General features: G+C 39.1%; 2 protein-coding genes across 5 annotated transcripts in view; one reads left to right on the top strand and one right to left on the bottom strand.

Moving 5' to 3' along the window:
* The window catches only part of LOC117198134 (zinc finger protein 33B-like), a 76,960-nt gene extending 65,111 nt beyond the window's left edge, over positions 1-11,849 (bottom strand). Inside the window, 2 exon segments of the mRNA XM_049696670.1 lie at positions 9,203-9,261; positions 11,748-11,849. Of these exon segments, the coding sequence (XP_049552627.1) occupies positions 9,203-9,261; positions 11,748-11,845 (157 nt within the window). The 5' untranslated portion in view covers positions 11,846-11,849.
* LOC101287519 (zinc finger protein 33B) overlaps positions 1-18,291 on the top strand; it is a 346,100-nt gene that overhangs the window by 301,570 nt on the left and 26,239 nt on the right. The gene's annotated exons all lie outside the window — the stretch shown is intronic.

Consider the following 18,291-nt stretch of genomic DNA (forward strand, 5'->3'; position numbering starts at 1 on the left):
AAGGTACACCTGTATTATACATGACAATGAAAAATGGAAATAGCAAGCATGTCTCAGTAAAGAAATGGAAAACTAAAATGTGGTATGGTCTCATAATAAAATATTATATGACATTAAAAATTAAAAATTTGGACCAATCTTAAGTACAATATTAAAAATTTTAAAACGGAGATACAGTAACCTACATATCAAATGAGATAACTGACATAATTCTAAGAAGCATATAAAACAAAATATATATTCTTCCATGATACATACATTTCTGTCTGCTTACACAAATAGAATGAGAAATTAATGTATATATATAAATGTATAAACATGTATATGAACAGTGAGTCAAGGATGAAAACCCAGCTGTGGTAGGCTGAATAATGGCCTAAGGATATTCATGTCCTAATCCTGGAACATGTGAATATTACTGTATACGGCAAGAGGGCCTTTGTAGATGTGATTAGCTAAGAATCCTGAAAAGAGAGCATCCTGGATTATCCAGGTGGATGCTAAGGATAATCAAAAGTGTCCTAATAAATAAGAAGGAGCCAGAAAGAGATGTGACTACAGAAGAGGAGAAGGCAATATAAAGAGTTGAGACTGATGTGATATGCCTTGAAAATGGAGGAAGGTGCCACAACAGCTGAAAAAAGCAAGGAAACAGATTCTCCCACCAGAGCCCAGAAGGTACAAGTCCTGTCATCACCTTGTAGGATTAATTTGGACTTCCCTCTAATTTTGTGTTGGTTTAAACCATTAAATCTGTGGCAATTTGTTACAGCTGTAACAGGAAACTAATATACAGGGATACATTAATTGCCAGGAGTCAAAGTCCTTAATTGTTCTGAAGGAGACATCACTAGAGGGGTAGAAGGAGGGCTGTATGAAGTTATAGGAGCTGCTAGTAGAGGCTGTGCAGAAGAGCAGGCAGTGGGGTCAAATGATGCAGAGAGGTCAAGTAACTCCAAAACTGCAACATATCATTGGTAACAGACTCTGACCAGGGAAAACAGCAGAGCACAGAACTCTCAGGGCCACATCCCTCCAAAGGAACACCTAAAAACCTGGCTAAAACTATCAGAATCAACTTTAGCAGAACTCTGGAAAATAGACAAAGGTTACAACAATCAAGAGAATGATTAATCAAGAAAAATGCAACTGAAACCTGGTAGGAGGGATCTTGTGTTGTTTTAACTTACCCTTGCTCCATCTCACCCTCTCAGGCTGTATTAGCTTGCTACGGTTGCCATAACAAAGTATACAGACTGAGTGGCTTAAACAACATAAGTTTATTATCTCACAGATCTGGAGGCTAGAAGTCCAAGATTAAGATGTCAGCAGGGCTGGTTCCTTCTGAGGGCTGTGAGATAAGAATCTATTCAAAGCCTTTCTCCTTGGCTTTCAGATGTCTGTCTTCTCCCTGTAACTCTACAATGTCTTCCTGCTATATGTAGCTCTGTGTCCAAATTTCCCTTTTATAAGGACACTAGTATTGGATTAGGGCCCACTCTAATGACCTCACTTTAACCTGACTACCTCTGTAAAGACCCTTTCTCCCAGTAAGATCATATTCTGAGATATCAATGATTAGGACTTTAACATATAAATTTTCAGGAGACAGTTCAACCAGTAACATTTGGTCTTGAAGATGGACTCCAATATTCTTGGTGTAGATTCCTGGTGCCAGAGAGAGCAGAATGGAGTTGTTTCTCAACAATTGGGGTTGTTTTGAACTGTCTGGTGGAGACCTGAAAAGACTACAGCAGAATGCTCAGAACGTCTCACATCAGAGAAATGACTACATGAAGGGCATTTACTGAAAACATTTAAAGGCAAATGAACCAGCTGCTGCCATTGGGGCAAAGGACGTCAGCTGGAGCAAACAAAAGATATGTCAAAAAAGTCTGTGAAGAAAAGCTGGGGAGTGAAATACTTTGGGGCTTTGAAAAGTTTCCATATAGTCCTGGAAATCTAGAAGACCCACACATATCTAGGGTGAGGCACATGTTCAAAAAAGACCTGACAAAATCCTAAGCTCTCAACTCTGGGTGACTATCAAGCTCTGTACAAATAAGAAGTGAGGGTGAGGGAAGAGTTTTAAACTGCCCAGTGTGGTGTTGAGGATATGCTCCAACACACACAAACCCTACAGTAAGGACTGGGGAGATTTTTAGTTTTGTTGACTCCAGGCACTTAAGGAAATCTCTGTTAAATCACTAGTTGAGCACTATGTAAATGGGACAGAGATTTCAGTAATGACATGCAACAAAGAAGACAGTCTTTACAAAAATAGTTTAGACATTTATGAAACAAACAAAAAACTATGCCTCACACAACAGTAACAACTCTGAGGGTTGGGGAGGAGATCTGATCTCTGAATTAACACATTATAATATTCAAAATGTCCAGTTTCACCAAAAAATTATAAGGCATTTAAATGAGAAAGTATAGCCCTTTCACAAGAAAAAAATTCACAGACACCTTCCCTGAGGAGGCCTAATCTTCGGATTTACTAGACAAAGATTATAAATCAATTGTCTTAAATAGGGTTAAAGAAGTAAAGGAACCATGGGGGGGAAATTAAAGGAAACCAGAAGAATGATGTTCCACCAAAGAGAATATCAACAAATAGAAATCCTGAAGTTGAAAAGTACAAAAATTGAAATAAAAACTTCAGTAGAGAGTTCAACAGCAGATGTGAACAGATGGAAAAAACAATCAGCAAACTAGAAGATAGGTAAACTGAAATTATACAGTTTGAGAAAGAAAAAAGAATAAAGAAAGATAAACAGAGCCTAAGAGACCTGTGGGACACCATCAAGCACACCAACATTTGCATATTGGGAGTACCAGAAGAAAAGTAAAAGACAGAAAAAATATTTGAAAAAATAAAAGCCGAAAACCTCCCAAAGTTGATGAAAGACATGAACCTGCACATCCAAAAAGCTCAAGGAACTTCAAGTAAGATACGCATAAAGAGACCCACTAAAACACAGTATAATCAATTGTCAAAGATAAAGAGAATCTTGAAAGAAATAAGAGAGAAGTGACTCATCATGTACAGAAGATCCTGAAAAGGAATATCCAATTTCTCATCAGAACCATGGAGGAAAAGAGGCAGTGGCATGACATATTAAAGTGCTGAAAGAAAAACTTTCAATGAAGAATTCTACATTCAAAAATACTGTTCTTCCAAACAAAGAGAAATTAAGCCATTCTCAGATAAACAAAAGCCGAGGGAGTTTGTTGCTAATAGACTTGTCCTTCAAGAAAATCTAAAGAGTCCTTCAGGCTAAAATGAATGGAAGACACTAACTCAAAGCTAGTTAAAGAAACAAAGAACACCATTAAACTATAAAGGTAGGGACTTCCCTGGTGGTACAGTGGGTAAGACTCTGCGCTCCCAATGCAGGGGGCTCAGGTTTGATCCTTGGTTGGGGAACTAGATCCCACATACATGCTGCAACTAAGAGTCCACATGCCGCAACTAAGGAGTCTGCATGCCACAACTAAGAAGTCCACATGCCACCACTAAAGGTCCCGCATGCCCACATGCTGCAACTAAGACCCGGCACAGCCAAAATAAATAAATAAAATAAATAAACAAATAAATAATTTTAAAAACTATAAAGGTATATGTGAAAGCCAATATTATTATATTTTTGGTTAATAACTCCTTTTTTTCTCTATCTAACTTAAAAGACAAAAGCATAAAACAATAATTACAAATCTATGGCACATGGATTAGATCCCTAGGGCTGCTATGACAAATTCCCACAAACTGGTGGTTTGTAATGAGAAATTTATCCTCTCATAGTTCTAGAGTCTAGACGTCGAAAAGCAAGGTGTTAGCAAGGCCATGCTCCCTCTGGGACTCTACACAGAAACTTTCCTTGCCTCCCCCTTATTTCTGATGGTGGCCAGCAATACTTGACATTCTCTGGATTGAAGCTGCATTACTCCAATCTCTGCTTCTGTCATCACATGGTGTTCTCCCTGTTTGTCTCTATCCTTCTGATGCTATGATACAGTAAGGAATATAGATATATTTTGGTCTTTGTCTCTGACAGGAGGAAGGAAATAATGAAGATTAGAGGAGAGACAAATAAGTGGGGAAAAAAATAGAATGAACAAAACCAAAAGTGCTTCTCTAAAAAACAATCAACAAAACTGACAAACCTCTAGCTAGACTGACAAAGTAAAAAAGACTCAAAATATTAAAATCAGAAATGGAGACATTACTACCAACCTAACAGAAATAAAGAGGGTTATAAGACAATACTAAAAACAATTTACGTCAAAAAATTAGAAACTTAGATTAAATGAATAAATTCCTAGAAACACAAATAACCAACTGATTCAGGAAGAAACACAAAATGTGAATAGCAAGCAAAGAGATCAAATCAGTAATCAAAAACTTTTCAACAAAGAAAAGTCCAGAACCAGATGACTTCACTGTTGAATTTTAACAAACATTTAAAGAAGAATTAACACTAATCCTTCCCAAACTCTTCCAAAAAGAGGAAGAAAAATCCTGAAAAACGTTTTTCAGACCCCTGAAAAATGCAGGGGTTAGGGGTGATGACCTCAGTGTGGTTGAAAATCCGAGTATAACTTCAGAGCTATCCCTCCTTATCTGCGGTTCTGCACCTGCAGATTCAACCATCCATGGATTGTGTAGTAATCTAATATCTAGTATTGAAAAAACTCTGCATATAAGAGGACCCATGCAGGTTAAACCTGTGTAGTTCAAGGGTAAACTGTACTTCTTAATTAATTCAATGAGGCCAGCATTAATTACCCTAATATCTAAGTTAGATAAAGGCATCGCAATAAAATGAAATTACAGGCCAATATTCCTTATGAATATAAATGTAATATCCTCAACAAAATACTACAAAATTGAGTCCAAACAACATATTAAAAGGATCATGGGTAATTCCCTGGCGGTTCAGTGATTAGGACTCCACACTTCCACTGCTGGGGGCAAGGGTTCCATCCCTGGTCGGGAAACTAAGATCCCACAAGCTGCGTGGTGCATTATGAATGAATGAATGAATAAACAAACAAATAAACAGATCATGAATCATGACGAAGTAGAATTTATACCAGGAATGCAAGAGCAGTTCAACATGAGAAAATCAATTTAATATACCAAATGAAGATGAAAAATCCCCACATGATGCTCAAGTGAAGCAGAAAAAGCACTTGACTACATCCAAAACCTTTTCAGGATAAAATCACTCAATAAACTAGGAACAGAAGTGAACTTCCCAACCTGATAAAAAGCCTTTTACGAAAAACCCATAGCTAGTATTTAATGGTAAAAGATTGAAAGCTTTCCCACTAAAATGCGGAACAAGACAAGAATACCCACCTTGGTCACTTCTATTCAACACTGTAAAAGAAGTCCCAGCCAGAGAAACCAGGCAATAAAAAGAAATAAAGCCATCCAAATTAGAAACAGTGAAGTAAAACTATCTCTGTCATTAGATGACATGATCTTACACACAGAAAATCCTAAAATATCCATCAAAATATTATTAGAGCTAATAAATTCAATAAAATTGTAGAACACAAGATTAACACACAAAATATCAGTTTAATGAACAATCCAAAAGTAAATTAAGAAAACAACTGTACTTACAATACCATCAAAAAGAATAAAATACTTTGGAACAGAGTTAACCAAGGAGGTCCAAGACTTGTATACACTGAAAACTACAAGATTTTGCTGAAAAAAATTAAAGACCTAAATAATGGAAGGACACTCCTTGTTCATGGGATAAAACTTAATATAGTCAAGATAAGAATACTCCCCAGTGTTCCACAAATTCGATGAAAAATCCAACAGCCTTTTTTGCAGAAATGGACATGATCTTTATATTCACGTGGAATTGCAAGGAACCTCAAATAGCCAAAACAACCTTGACAAAGAAGAACAAATCAGAGGACTCACGTGTTCTGACTTCAAAACTTGCCACAAAGCTAGAGAATCAAAACAGTATGGAACTGGCATAAGGGTACACATATAGATCAAGTGAACAGAACTGAAAATCTGGGAAAAAACCTACACATCTCTGGTGAACTATTTCTCATCAAGAGTACCAAGACCACTCAACGTGAAAAAAACAGTCTCTTCAACAAACGGTGTTGGGACAACTGGATATCCACATACAAATATATGAAACTGGACCCCTTCCTCATGTTATATATGCAAATATTAACTCAAAATAGATCAAAGACCTAAATGTAAGAGCTAAAACTGTAACACTCTTAGGAGAAAACACAGTAAATCTTCATGATCTTGGTTTGGCAATGAGTTCTTAGATACGACATCAAAAGCACATACAACAGAAGAAAAATAGATAAACCAAACTTCATCACAATTAAAACCCTTGGGCTTTCCTGGTGGTGCAGTGGTTAAGAATCCTCCTGCTAATACACGGGACACGGGTTTGAACCCTGGTCTGGGAAGATCCCACATGCCATGGACCAACTAAGCCCGTGAGCCACAACTACTGAGCCTGCGTTCTAGATCCGAGCCGCAACTACTGAGCCTGCGAGCCACAAATACTGAAGCCTGTGTGCCTAGAGCCTGTGCTCCACAACGAGAAGCCACTGCAATGAGAAGCCCACACACCGCAACGAAGAGTAGCCCCCGCTTGCTGCAACTAGAGAAAGCCCGCACGCAGCAACAAAGACCCAATGCAGCCAAATATAAAATAAATAAAATAAATTTATAAAAAAAAGAATTAAGCACCACTAAACTAATTTATTAAAAAAAAATTAAAACCCTTTTTGATTCAAAGTATATACTATCAAAAGAATGAAAAGACAACTCAAAGAATGGGAGGAAATATTTGAAAATCATATAACTGATAGAAGCCTAGTACTCAAAATACTCTTATAATAAACAACCCAATTTAAAAATGGACAAAGGACACGAATAAATATGTCTGCAAAGTAGTTATAGAAATGTCCAAGAAGCACACAAAATGGTGCTCATTTGTCATTAGGGAAAAGCAAATCAAAACCACAATGAGATACGACTTCGCACACACTAGGATGGCTATAATAAAAAAATACAGATGTTAACAAGTGTTGCTGAGGATGAGGAAAAGCTGGAACTCTCATATATTGCTGGTGAAAATGTAAAATTGTGCAGCCACTGTGAAAAAGTTTGGTGGTTCCTCATTAAGTTAAAAATAATTAACATAGGACCCAGCATTTCCACTTCTAGGTATATACCCATAATTGAAAACAGGTTTTCTTTTTTTTAATGAAATACAATTATTTAATGAGACTATTCAAGACTGGAAAAGATGCAGTGATACAGGCAGAAAACAGGTTTTCAAACAAAAATGTGCACAAATGTTGACGGTGGCCCTATTCACAATAGCTGTAAGGTGGAAACAACAAAGATGTCCATCAATTGATACCTGCATAAACAAAATGTGGTACCTCCATACAGTGGAATATTGAGTCATGAAAAGATATGAAATCTTGGTAAAAGGGTACAAACTTTCAGCTATAAAATGAAAAAGGTCTGAGGATCTAATGTATAACATGGTGACTACACTGATAACATTGTATTGATTGTATAATTGAAATCTGTGGAGAACTTAAATGTCTCACAAAAAAACAGAAAAATATGTAAGGTGGTGGATGTGTTAATTTACTAGATGGGAGGAATCCTTTCATAACATATATGTATATCAAATTGTCATGATATGTACTTTAAATATCTTACAATTTTGTCAATTATACCTTAATAAAGCTGGGGGGTGGGGAAGGAATGAAATCTGATACATGCTGCAATATGGATGAAATTCGAAAACATACTAAATGAAAGACACAAAAAACACATACTGTATAATTACATTTATGTAAAATATCTACAAGAAGCAAGTTCTTAGAGTCAGAAAGTAAATTAGTAGTTGCCAGGGACTGGGGTAAAAGGGGAATAGAGAATGACTTTAAACGGTATTAGGTTTTATTTTGGGATGATGGAAATGTTCTGGAACTAGATAGTGATGATGGTTGCACAATACTGTGAATGTATTAAACGCCACTGAAATGTACACTTTAAAATGGTTAATTGTTTACGTGTACTTAAACAATATATATTATCGGTGACTTTCACTGACCAAATTCCAGCAAATGATGAGGCAGAATCCATTCTGCATGAAGCAGATTGAAATTTGATTAGGTGCAGAAACACCTGCCAGAAAATCTTCTCTTAACTGAACACTCTACATACTGTGCAAGACAAAGAATTTTAGAAATTTATTTTAAGGACATGCAGTCAATTTATTCTGTAGAGGTTCTAGTTTTATGCAGGGGTGGGCCCCCCCAAAAAACCCAAGACCATCAGAGAGCTGTCTACATGAGCATCAGTAATATGGCCTCCTGAAAAATCTGATTAACTGGGTTTTGCTTGGTACCATCTTTTGCATCCACTGAAGAATAATTACAGGCATTTATTTCATGGTTGCCACCAAAAGGTTGTTCATCATTTACAGGAAAAGAAACAAAAGGTTTTTTTTTTTTCTTCTTTCAGCTTTCAATGTCAGAAAATCTTTTGGCTCCAAAAGGAATCAGGCAGCTTTATTCACATGATCAATAAAAGCCATGTAACATAGTCTTTTTTTTGGCCATGACTACCAGATGGTCAGAAATATTTGCAGCTCTAATGAGAACCTACTCTATAGCTCAGGGAACTCTACTCAACGCTCTGTGGTGACCTAAATGGGAAGGAAATCCAAAAAATAAGAAGGGATATAGGTATACATATAGCTGATTCACTTTGCTGTACTGTAGAAATGAACACAACATCATAAAGCAACTATACTCCAATAAAAATTAATTTTTAAATAAATAAATATTTGCAGCTTAATTTTGGTAACCACATAATTTCTTATGATCTGTGTGTATGTGTCTCCTTGCCAGTTCTGCTCTAGTGACCTGCTATTCCAATGTTACTGGCCTGTAGACCTCAATATCACCATCACCTGCAATCTCAGGCCCCATTCCATGTTTTGCAAACTTTCCAGGTTATTTTAATGCACATTAAAGTTTGAGAACCATTATGCTATGCTGTTTCCCTCAGTTTCATTTTACCTATTTCTACTTTTCCATTTCAAGTATAGGAGTCATTAACCTCATAAAATACATTGTTAAACAGTGTAGAAAGACTTTAACAACTCACATAAGATTTCTTCATATTTTGCTGGTCTTGGAAAAATGTTGAAATTTCTGAAGGTATAGCTGGGACAGAAAGAGAGGAATAAAGTCATTAGAGATATAGACTGCCTGCAACTCCTGGATTTGCCTATTTAAATGGCTACAAAAATAGCCCGGGTAAAATGCTTCTATGTGGGAGAATATCCTTTTCATCCTGCAGAAGGGGCAGGAAGAGACATACGAAACAAAGTACTCACATGTCTATGTGTGACTGTGATATGGTCATGCAGAGCTTGGGTATGCAATTTTTCACTGGGTGAATGTAATTATTTTCTACTTTTTAAAAACAATATATGTACCCCTTTATTTCAAAGAAATTTAAAAATTACAAGGAAATTGGTCAAATAACAATACCCTAAATGAAGGAACACTAAGCTTTCATTAAGATATACAGCAAATGTTGTAATGTACACATATATTTTCTTATTTACCGCTTGAGGTAGAGAATTCACCCAAAGCTACGGAAAAAGGGAAGGAGGCACTTCAAGGCTACTTTTTAAGTGTTTTTCTAAAGTATGTGTATAGATAAACAACAAGGACCTACTGTATAGCACAGGGAACTATAAAATATAGTTATATATATAAAGCTATTCAGTATCTTGTAATAATCTATAATGGAAAAGAATCTGAAAAAGAATATATATATGTGTAACTGAATCACTTTGCTGTACACCTGAAACACTGTAAATCAATGATACTTCAATTTTAAAAATCAACTAATTAAAAAAATTTTTTAATATGGATAAAAGTAAAAAAAAATACAAAAAAGTATATATAGATCCTCAAAAGACTGCCTTTTAAGAAACATTTTACCAATGATGATGCAGCAGCAACCGGCCTGGGTATCAGGAGACTCAACATCTACTCTTGGCTCTGCCACTAACACAAAGCCAGGGAAATTCATTTACACCCTCAGGACCAATTTTTCCCAACTTTTAACAAGACAAATAGAAAGTTCTTCTTATACTGTTTTGTATAAGAAAATCATCAGCGTATTTTTAGATGCCAGATTCACTGTGCTAAGAGCTCAGAATCTGGGATGAGTGAGTGAAAAATAGAGAGTGCGGGTTTAACTGGGATTGCTAAAACAGAATTCATTCCAATCTAGCTGTAAAGCTCCTTTCCTGACACCATGTCCTCAGAAGCTCTCCAATGAACTTATATTTCCTGAGTAGCCTAACCCTCCTTCATTCCTCACAGCCCAGTTACCCTGCCTTCTGAAAACTGGTCCAGACTTTCCTCCATCAGGCAGCCTGTGACGACTTCTGAATGTGGCAACATCCAAATCTCACTCATTCTGAGCAGGCGGTGCAAACCTGGGATCTGCTCCCTTCTAGGAACTACTGCCTCTGCTAAGACACTTGCTCAAATGGTGGAGTGGTTCTCTCCCACGTCAGATTCTGTTCCTAGAGACTCCTCCTTACTTCACAAGAGGTACTTTATTCCAAGGTAGATGAGAAATGCACCTAAGGAACAAATTCATTTTCATTGGAACCTTCACCCAGGCCCGCAGTTCAACTCTTAGTATCCATTATTCCATAGAATCTCAGGTCGGACCTTCAATAAACTCAAACCAAGGCTGCTCAGAACACAAAACTAGACTGTTACAGAACTAACTCAGAAACAATTATGCTGTCTGTCCCCAGAACTCCGAAGACATCTAGAAATCCCAGAAACAGAGCTGTTACATGGTAATACTCAACCGTTCAAATTATTTCTTCACACGTCAAATTATTTTTGCTAAGTTCTGGGGAGGATGCAGTGCTGGCTTTTATAACCAAGACAGTAAATGCGAAAGACCATGACATTCGGAGAAAATCTGAGTATGTCTTCTAGTTTGTTATCTGATAGTTTTGTGGCTTTGTCTATATAACTGTCCTCTCAGCCTCAGTGTTCTAATCTGCTACAGTGGGGAGAGTTATACTGACCTAAGTGACAGGTTGTGAGCCATAAAGTAACGAGTAAGAAGAATTATTTCTATGAACCACGGTAGCTAACATTTACTGCCAGGCACTGTGCTATATGGTATTTAATCCTCTGAACAACCCCACGAGGCACATGTTATTAATATCTTGAGTTTCACAGACGAGAAAATGAAGTCTCACGTAGGTAACTTTCCCAGATAATTCCTTTATACCTAGTTCTGCCCTGCACCCAAGCGCCCCTCAAACCCGCCCCCCACTCGCGGGCAGGGCGCACCCATCACGCATGTGCACATGCCCCACTCCCGTGGCCGCAGAGACCAGGCGGCCTGCGTCGCGGAATTTGCAGCCTCACCGAGGTCTGGCGTCCCCACGCCCGACGCCGACGACTTCTCCAGAAAGAAACTCCGCCAAGGCCGCCACCACCTGCCCTCTCAGGTTCTTACGCCGCGGGTCCTGCTCCTCCCCACCTTCGGGCACCGCAGTCCCCCCCGCCTACTCCCTGGAGCCGCGCAGGGCCGCACCCTCCCTCCCCCCGGCCCTCGTCCAACCCTTCTGCCTCGCCCGCCACTCCCACTAAGGCCGCACCAGCTCCCTGAGCGGCGCGCAGACCCGGGCGCTCCGTGACCGTCTGCCACAATCGTCCCGAGGCTTTCTGGAGGCAGAGCCTCCAGGCTATTAGACATGCGCAGAAGGAGACGCAAAAAAGAGACCGGTTCCCGTGACAATGCGCGGTGAGCTCACGAACTTCCAGACTCCATTTCCCAGAAGCCTGTTCGCCCAGTACCTTGAAAGAATTTCGGTAACATTTTTGTTCCTTAGCAATTCAGAGATTGTGGGCTAGGGTTATCTACTGTATGCAGCCCTGAGTTCTTTTAGTACCTCACAAAAACAGTCTCACAGCCAGTGTGCCTTTTAAACACCAGGCTACCCAAGGAAGCAAAGTTGTAAATCAATGTGAATTATGAATATGAACAGGAAAGTTACTTTAAATACTAAGAAATTAAATGAATTAAATACTAGGAAATACTAGCAATAAGATGATACTATTTAAAAGTAAACGGTATATGGTAGCATTTCTCTCAGCAGTGAAAAAGATAGCAAGATGGCGCGTTGGATATGAAAAATAAATCCAGGCTTCGGGTTAAGAGAAGCCTCTAAAAAAGACTACTGCAATAGAAATAATGCCCTGACTTAAGGATCGGAAAGCGTCTCAAAATTAAATAGAAAAAGGCTTTTCTTTTCTAGGGAGGAATAAGAAGGATTAGCGGGAACTCGAGAGGAAATTGAGTGAGTGGAGGAGGTGAACAAACAGCGTGATGGGGTAGTCTGACTGGAAATTTGTCTGACTCTGTTAAGCCCTTTTTGGAATGAGCTGTTAAGGGGTGGGAGGATATATTCTGTATTTCTGTGCTTGGTCACACTGGGGAACAGCCAAAGTTTGGGGCTTGTGAGGGCGAGAGAAGCCTGATTAAAGTTTGGTCCAAGCTAAGTCAGTGTAGACCTACCCTACAAGAAATTCTAAACTCTGTCTGTTAGCCTGAAAAGGAAGGATACTCAACACTAGACAGTAACTTAAAGCCGTATTAACAAATAAAGAATACCAGTAAAGATAACTACATAGGCAAATATAAAAAGAAGTACTGTTGTGTTTCTTTGTTAGTAACTCCTCCTTTTTTTTTTTTTTTTTTTATGAGTGGGATTATGTTCCCATCTCACTGGTTGTTTGGCCTGAGGCTTCCAACACTGGAGATTGTAGGCTGTTGGGTAGAGCTGGGTCTTGGTGCTGAGATGAGGACCTCCGTGACACCTCACTCTGATGAATATTCCCTGGGGTCTGAGGTTCTCTGTTGTTAGTCCAGTGGTTCGGACTTGGAGCTCCCAACGCAGGAGCTTCAGCCTGACCTGGCTCGTGAACCAAGATCCTGCAGGCTGCATGGGGTGGCAAAAAAAGAATGGGCTCAACAACATGGACTTCCCTTTACCAAGGCTGACTTGGCTAATGCTACTGCTAAGTGTCTAATCTGTCATCAACAACAGACATCAACACTAACTCCTGATGTGGCACCATTATCTGGGAGGACCAGCAAGCTACCTCCTGGCAGGTTGATTATATTTGACCTCTTCCATTATGGAGGGGGCAGAGATTCATTCTTACTGGAATAGATACACATTCTGGATATGGATTTGCCTTCCCTACGTGTAATGCTTCTGTCAGCACCACCCCTTGTGGTCTCAAAGAATGTCTTATCAACCTCAGTATTCCTCATAGCATTGTATCTGGTCAAGAAACTCATTTCACAGCAAAGGCTCATGCCCATGGAATTAACTAGTCTTACAACATACTCTATTACCCAGAAGGAGCTGGCCTAACTTGAAAGGTGGAATGGCTTACTAAAGACTCAATTATGTTGCCAATTGGAAGACAATATCCTGAGAGGATAGATAGTGTCTTCAGGAATGTAGTATATTCTTTTAAGTAAGCATAAGTCACTGCCCCTTTCCCCATGGTTGCTAGGCTCCCAGCACCCATGGAGCATTCTTGGTACTACCAAATCAATGAGAGAGTTTTTAATATACCTTCACATGCCTAGTCCACAAGATTTGGGGGCCTCAGGGGTCTTAGAAACTCAGAGAATCCTCAAGCCTGAGGAGACTCCAGGCCTCAGGGCCCATACAAGTTTTCCCCCTTAAAGTAAATGTAGTAGGAGCAGTAGGGCCAAGGTGGTGCCATTCTTGATTCACACGCATATATTTACAAATATTCTCAACAATAGTGTTTTTAATTATGTCTTGGCTCATGTTGAATATAGTTGTGATGGTCACTCACACAATGTTATGAGCCTCTCCCTTAGGATAGCAGGTTACTATGGCCCTAAGCGTTCATCCTGGAGGTCACCAAGTTGACCTACTTGAGCACAAGACAGCAACCTGGGTTTCAAGAACAATCCAGGACCTTATCCTTTCTCTCTTTACCCCTATTCTAGGCTCAATATATTTGAAAAATTCAAAACTATATACATACAGGGACTTCCCTGGTGGTGCAGTGGTTAAGAATCTGCCTGACAGTACAGGGGACATGGGTTCGAGCCCTGGTCCAGGAAGATCCCACGTGTCACAGAGCAACTAAGCCCGTGCACCACAACTACTGAGCCTGTGCTCTAGAGCCCGCGAGCCACAACTACTGAGCCCACATGCCACAACTACTGAAGCCTGCATGCCTAGAGCCCGTGCTCTGCAACAAGAGAAGCCACTGCAATGAGAAGCCCGTGAACCACAACAAAGAGTGGCCCCCGCTTGCTACAACTAGAGAGAACCCACGCACAGCAACGAAGACCCAATGCAGCCAAAAATAAATAAATAAATTTATTTAAAATATATATATATACATACAAAATTTTTCTGTAACAACCCCTCCACACAGAAGAAATGCTCATAAATCTGGAGGTAAATAAATTAAAGTTCTAGCTGAATGCAGGAAGAAGAGAGTCAGTTAGCCTAATTTATCAAGATCTCTTGGGCTGCATCATGAGACTTGTTTATTTGGGCCTGTGAGATAATGGAAAATATATTTTGGTCTCTGCCCCCAGTTCCTGGCACAGGGTTCCTAAAACACTTGAAAATTCCTAAGTGATAAGAACACCAGAAGCATTTCTCTTCTAATATTTGGTCTTTGACCCTGGTTCCTGACAGTGCTTATGAAACTCTGGGAATTTCCTGGGTGATATTTCCTTTTGTTCTGATGAGGCAACTCTGGGTTGGCTCCTCCATGGGCGCCTCGATGGGTGTAAAATCAGTAACCCAACCTTCCAAATTGAGACATTTAAAAAGCAAGAGCAAAATAAACTTCAAGCAAGTAGAAAGAACTGATAATAAAAGGTTAGAGCACAAATTAATAAAACAGAATAGAAAAACAATAGAGAAAATCAATGAAACAAAAAGCCAGTTCTTTGATAAGATCAATAAAACTGAGAAACCCTTAGCTAGATAGATGGGGGGATGAGGGGAGAAGGGAGGAAGTGAGATAGGGGAGACTCAGATTACTAGAATCAGAAATAAAAAAGAGGAATTTACTATCCACCTTACAGAAACAAATAAAAATAGATTATAAGAAATACTATGAACAATTGTATGCCAGTAAATTAGGTATCTTACTACAAATGGAAAAATTCCTAGAAAGACACAAAGGATCCAAACTGACTGAAGAATAAATGGACAATCTGAACAGACCTACAACGTGTAAAGAGATCAAGTCACTAATCAGTAATTACCAGCAAGAAAAGCCTAGGCCCAGGCGGTTTCACTATGAATTCTACCAAACATTTATAGAAGACTCAATAACAATTTTTCACAAACACTTCCAAAAAAATAGAAGAGGATGGTACGTTTCCCAACTCATTCTGTGAGGTCAGTATTATGCTGAAAACAAAGCCAAAGGCATGACAAAAAATAAAAATAAAAACAAGAGACAAGTATCTCCTATGAATATAGGCACAATAATCCCCAACAAAAGAATAGCAAACTAAATCTTACATAACATACAAAAAAATTATAAATCACGATGAAATTTTCCCCAGGAATGCAAGGTTGGTTTAACATTTAATAATCTATGTCATATATAATATCAATAATATAAAACTAAAAACCACATGACCATCTCAGCACACACAGAAAAAGCACTTGACAAAATTCAACACCCTTTTATAATAAAAGCTCTCAACAAGTTAGGAATAAAAGGAAACTTCCTCAACCTGGTAAAGAGCATCTATATAAACCTACAGCTAGTATCATACTTAATGATGAAACACTGGATGCTTTCCCCCTAGGATCAATAATAATTCAAGGATGCCAATTATTTCCACTTTTATTCAACTGTGTACTAGAGCAGTGGTCCCCAGCCTTTTTGTCACCAGGGACCGGTTTCATGGAAGAAAATTTTTCCACAGACGGTTGGGGGATGGGGAGGGATTGTTCAGGCGGTAATGCGAGTGATGGGGAGCGATGGGGAGCAGCAGATGAAGCTTCGTTCACTCGTGCACCGCTCACCTCCTGCTGTGCAGCCCAGTTCCTAACAGGCCATGGACCAGTACCAGTCCGTGGCCTGGGGCTTGGGGACCCCTGTACTAGACGCCTTAGCCAGGGCAATTAGGCCAGAAAAATAAATAAAAATCATACAGATTAGAAAGGAAGAAGTAGAAATTCCTTGGTGGTCCAGTGGTTAGGACTTAGCACTCGCACTGGCAGGGCCCCAGCTTTGATCCCCGGTGGGGGAACTAAAATCCCATAAGCCAAGGGGTGTGGTCAAAAAAAAAATAAAAGAGAGGAAAAGAAAGGAAGAAGTAAATCTCTATTTGCAGATGACATTATCCTGTATATATAAAATCCTAAAGAATACTTGAGTTCAACCAGGTGCCAGGATACTAGGTCAATATAAAAAAATCAATTCTATTTCTATACACTTGTAATGAACAATCTAAAAACAAAATTAAAGAATCAATACTACTTAACAATAGTACCAAAAGAATAGAATACTTAGGGATAACTTTAACAAAAGAATTACAAAACTTGCACCTAAAAACTGCAAGACATTGATCAAAGGAAATAAAAATCTAATTAAAGGAAAGAAACTATTCTATTCTATTTTATTTTTTTGGCCACGCAGCATGTGGGATCTTAGTTCCCTGACCAGGGATTGAACCTGTGCCCCCTGCAGTGGAAGTGTGGAGTCTTAACCACTGGACCACCAGGGAAGTTCCAAAAGAGCCCAAAGTTTTAGATCACAGGTCTTAGTATTGTTAAGATGTCAATACTCCCCAAATTAGTCTACAGATTTGATGCAATTCCTACCATAATCCCAGCTGGCTTCTTCATAAAAATTGACAATTGATTCTAAAATTTATATAGATTAACAAGGGACATAGAACAGCCATAACAATCTTGAAAAGAAAACAAGTTGGAAGACTCACACTTATGAATTTTAAAACTTACTGTAGAGAAGCAGTATCAAAGACAGTGAAGTATGGACGTAAGTATAGAAATACAGATCAACAGAATAGAATTAAGAGTCCAGAAATAAAGTCATAGATCTGTGGGCAGCTGATTTTTGGCAAGTGTGTCAAGAATATTCAATAGGGAAAGAATAATTTAAAAATAAACGGTGCGGGCTTCCCTGGTGGCGCAGTGGTTGAGAGTCCGCCTGCCGATGCAGGGGACAGGGGTTCGTGCCCTGGTCTGGGAAGATCCCACACGCCGCGGAGCAGCTGGGCCCGTGAGCCATGGCCGCTGAGCCTGCGTGTCCGGAGCCTGTGCTCCGCAATGGGAGAGGCCACAACAGTGAGAGGCCCGGGTACCGCAAAAAAAAAAAAACAAAAAAAAAACGGTGCTGGCTGTTGGTAGGAATGTAAATTGAAACAGCCACTATGGAAGACAGTATGGAGGTTCCTTAAAAAACTAAAAACAGAACTACCATACGACCCAGCAATCCCACTACTGGGCATATACCCTGAGAAAACCATAGTTCAAAAAGAGTCATGTACCACAATGTTCACTGCGGCACTATTTACAATAGCCAGGACATGGAAGCAACCTAAGTGTCCATCAACAGATGAATGGATAAAGAAGATGTGGCACATATATGCAATGGAATATTAATCAACCATAAAAAGAAACAAAATTGAGTTTTTGTAGTGACGTGGATGGACCTAGAGTAAGTCAGAAAGAGAAAAACAAATACCATATGCTAACACATATATATGGAATCTAAAAATTATATATGGTTCTGAAGATGCTAGGGGAAGGATGGGAATAAAGATGCAGATGTAGAGAATGGACTTGAGGACACAGGGAGGGGGAAGGGTAAGCTGTGATGAAGTGAGAGAGTGGCATTGACATATATACACTACCAAATGTAAAATAGCTAGCTAGTGGGAAGCAGCTGCATAGCACAGGGATATCAGCTCTGTGCTTTGTGACCACCTAGAGGGGTGGGGAAGGGGGGGTGGGAGGGAGACACAAGAGGGAGGCGATATGGGGATATATGTATACGTATAGCTGATTCACTTTGTTATACAGCAGAAACTAACACAACATTGTAAAGCAATTATACTCCAACAAAGTTTAAAAAACTGGTGTT

Source organism: Orcinus orca, chromosome 14 (genome assembly GCF_937001465.1).
Source record: "Orcinus orca chromosome 14, mOrcOrc1.1, whole genome shotgun sequence".
Lineage (NCBI taxonomy): Eukaryota > Metazoa > Chordata > Mammalia > Artiodactyla > Delphinidae > Orcinus > Orcinus orca.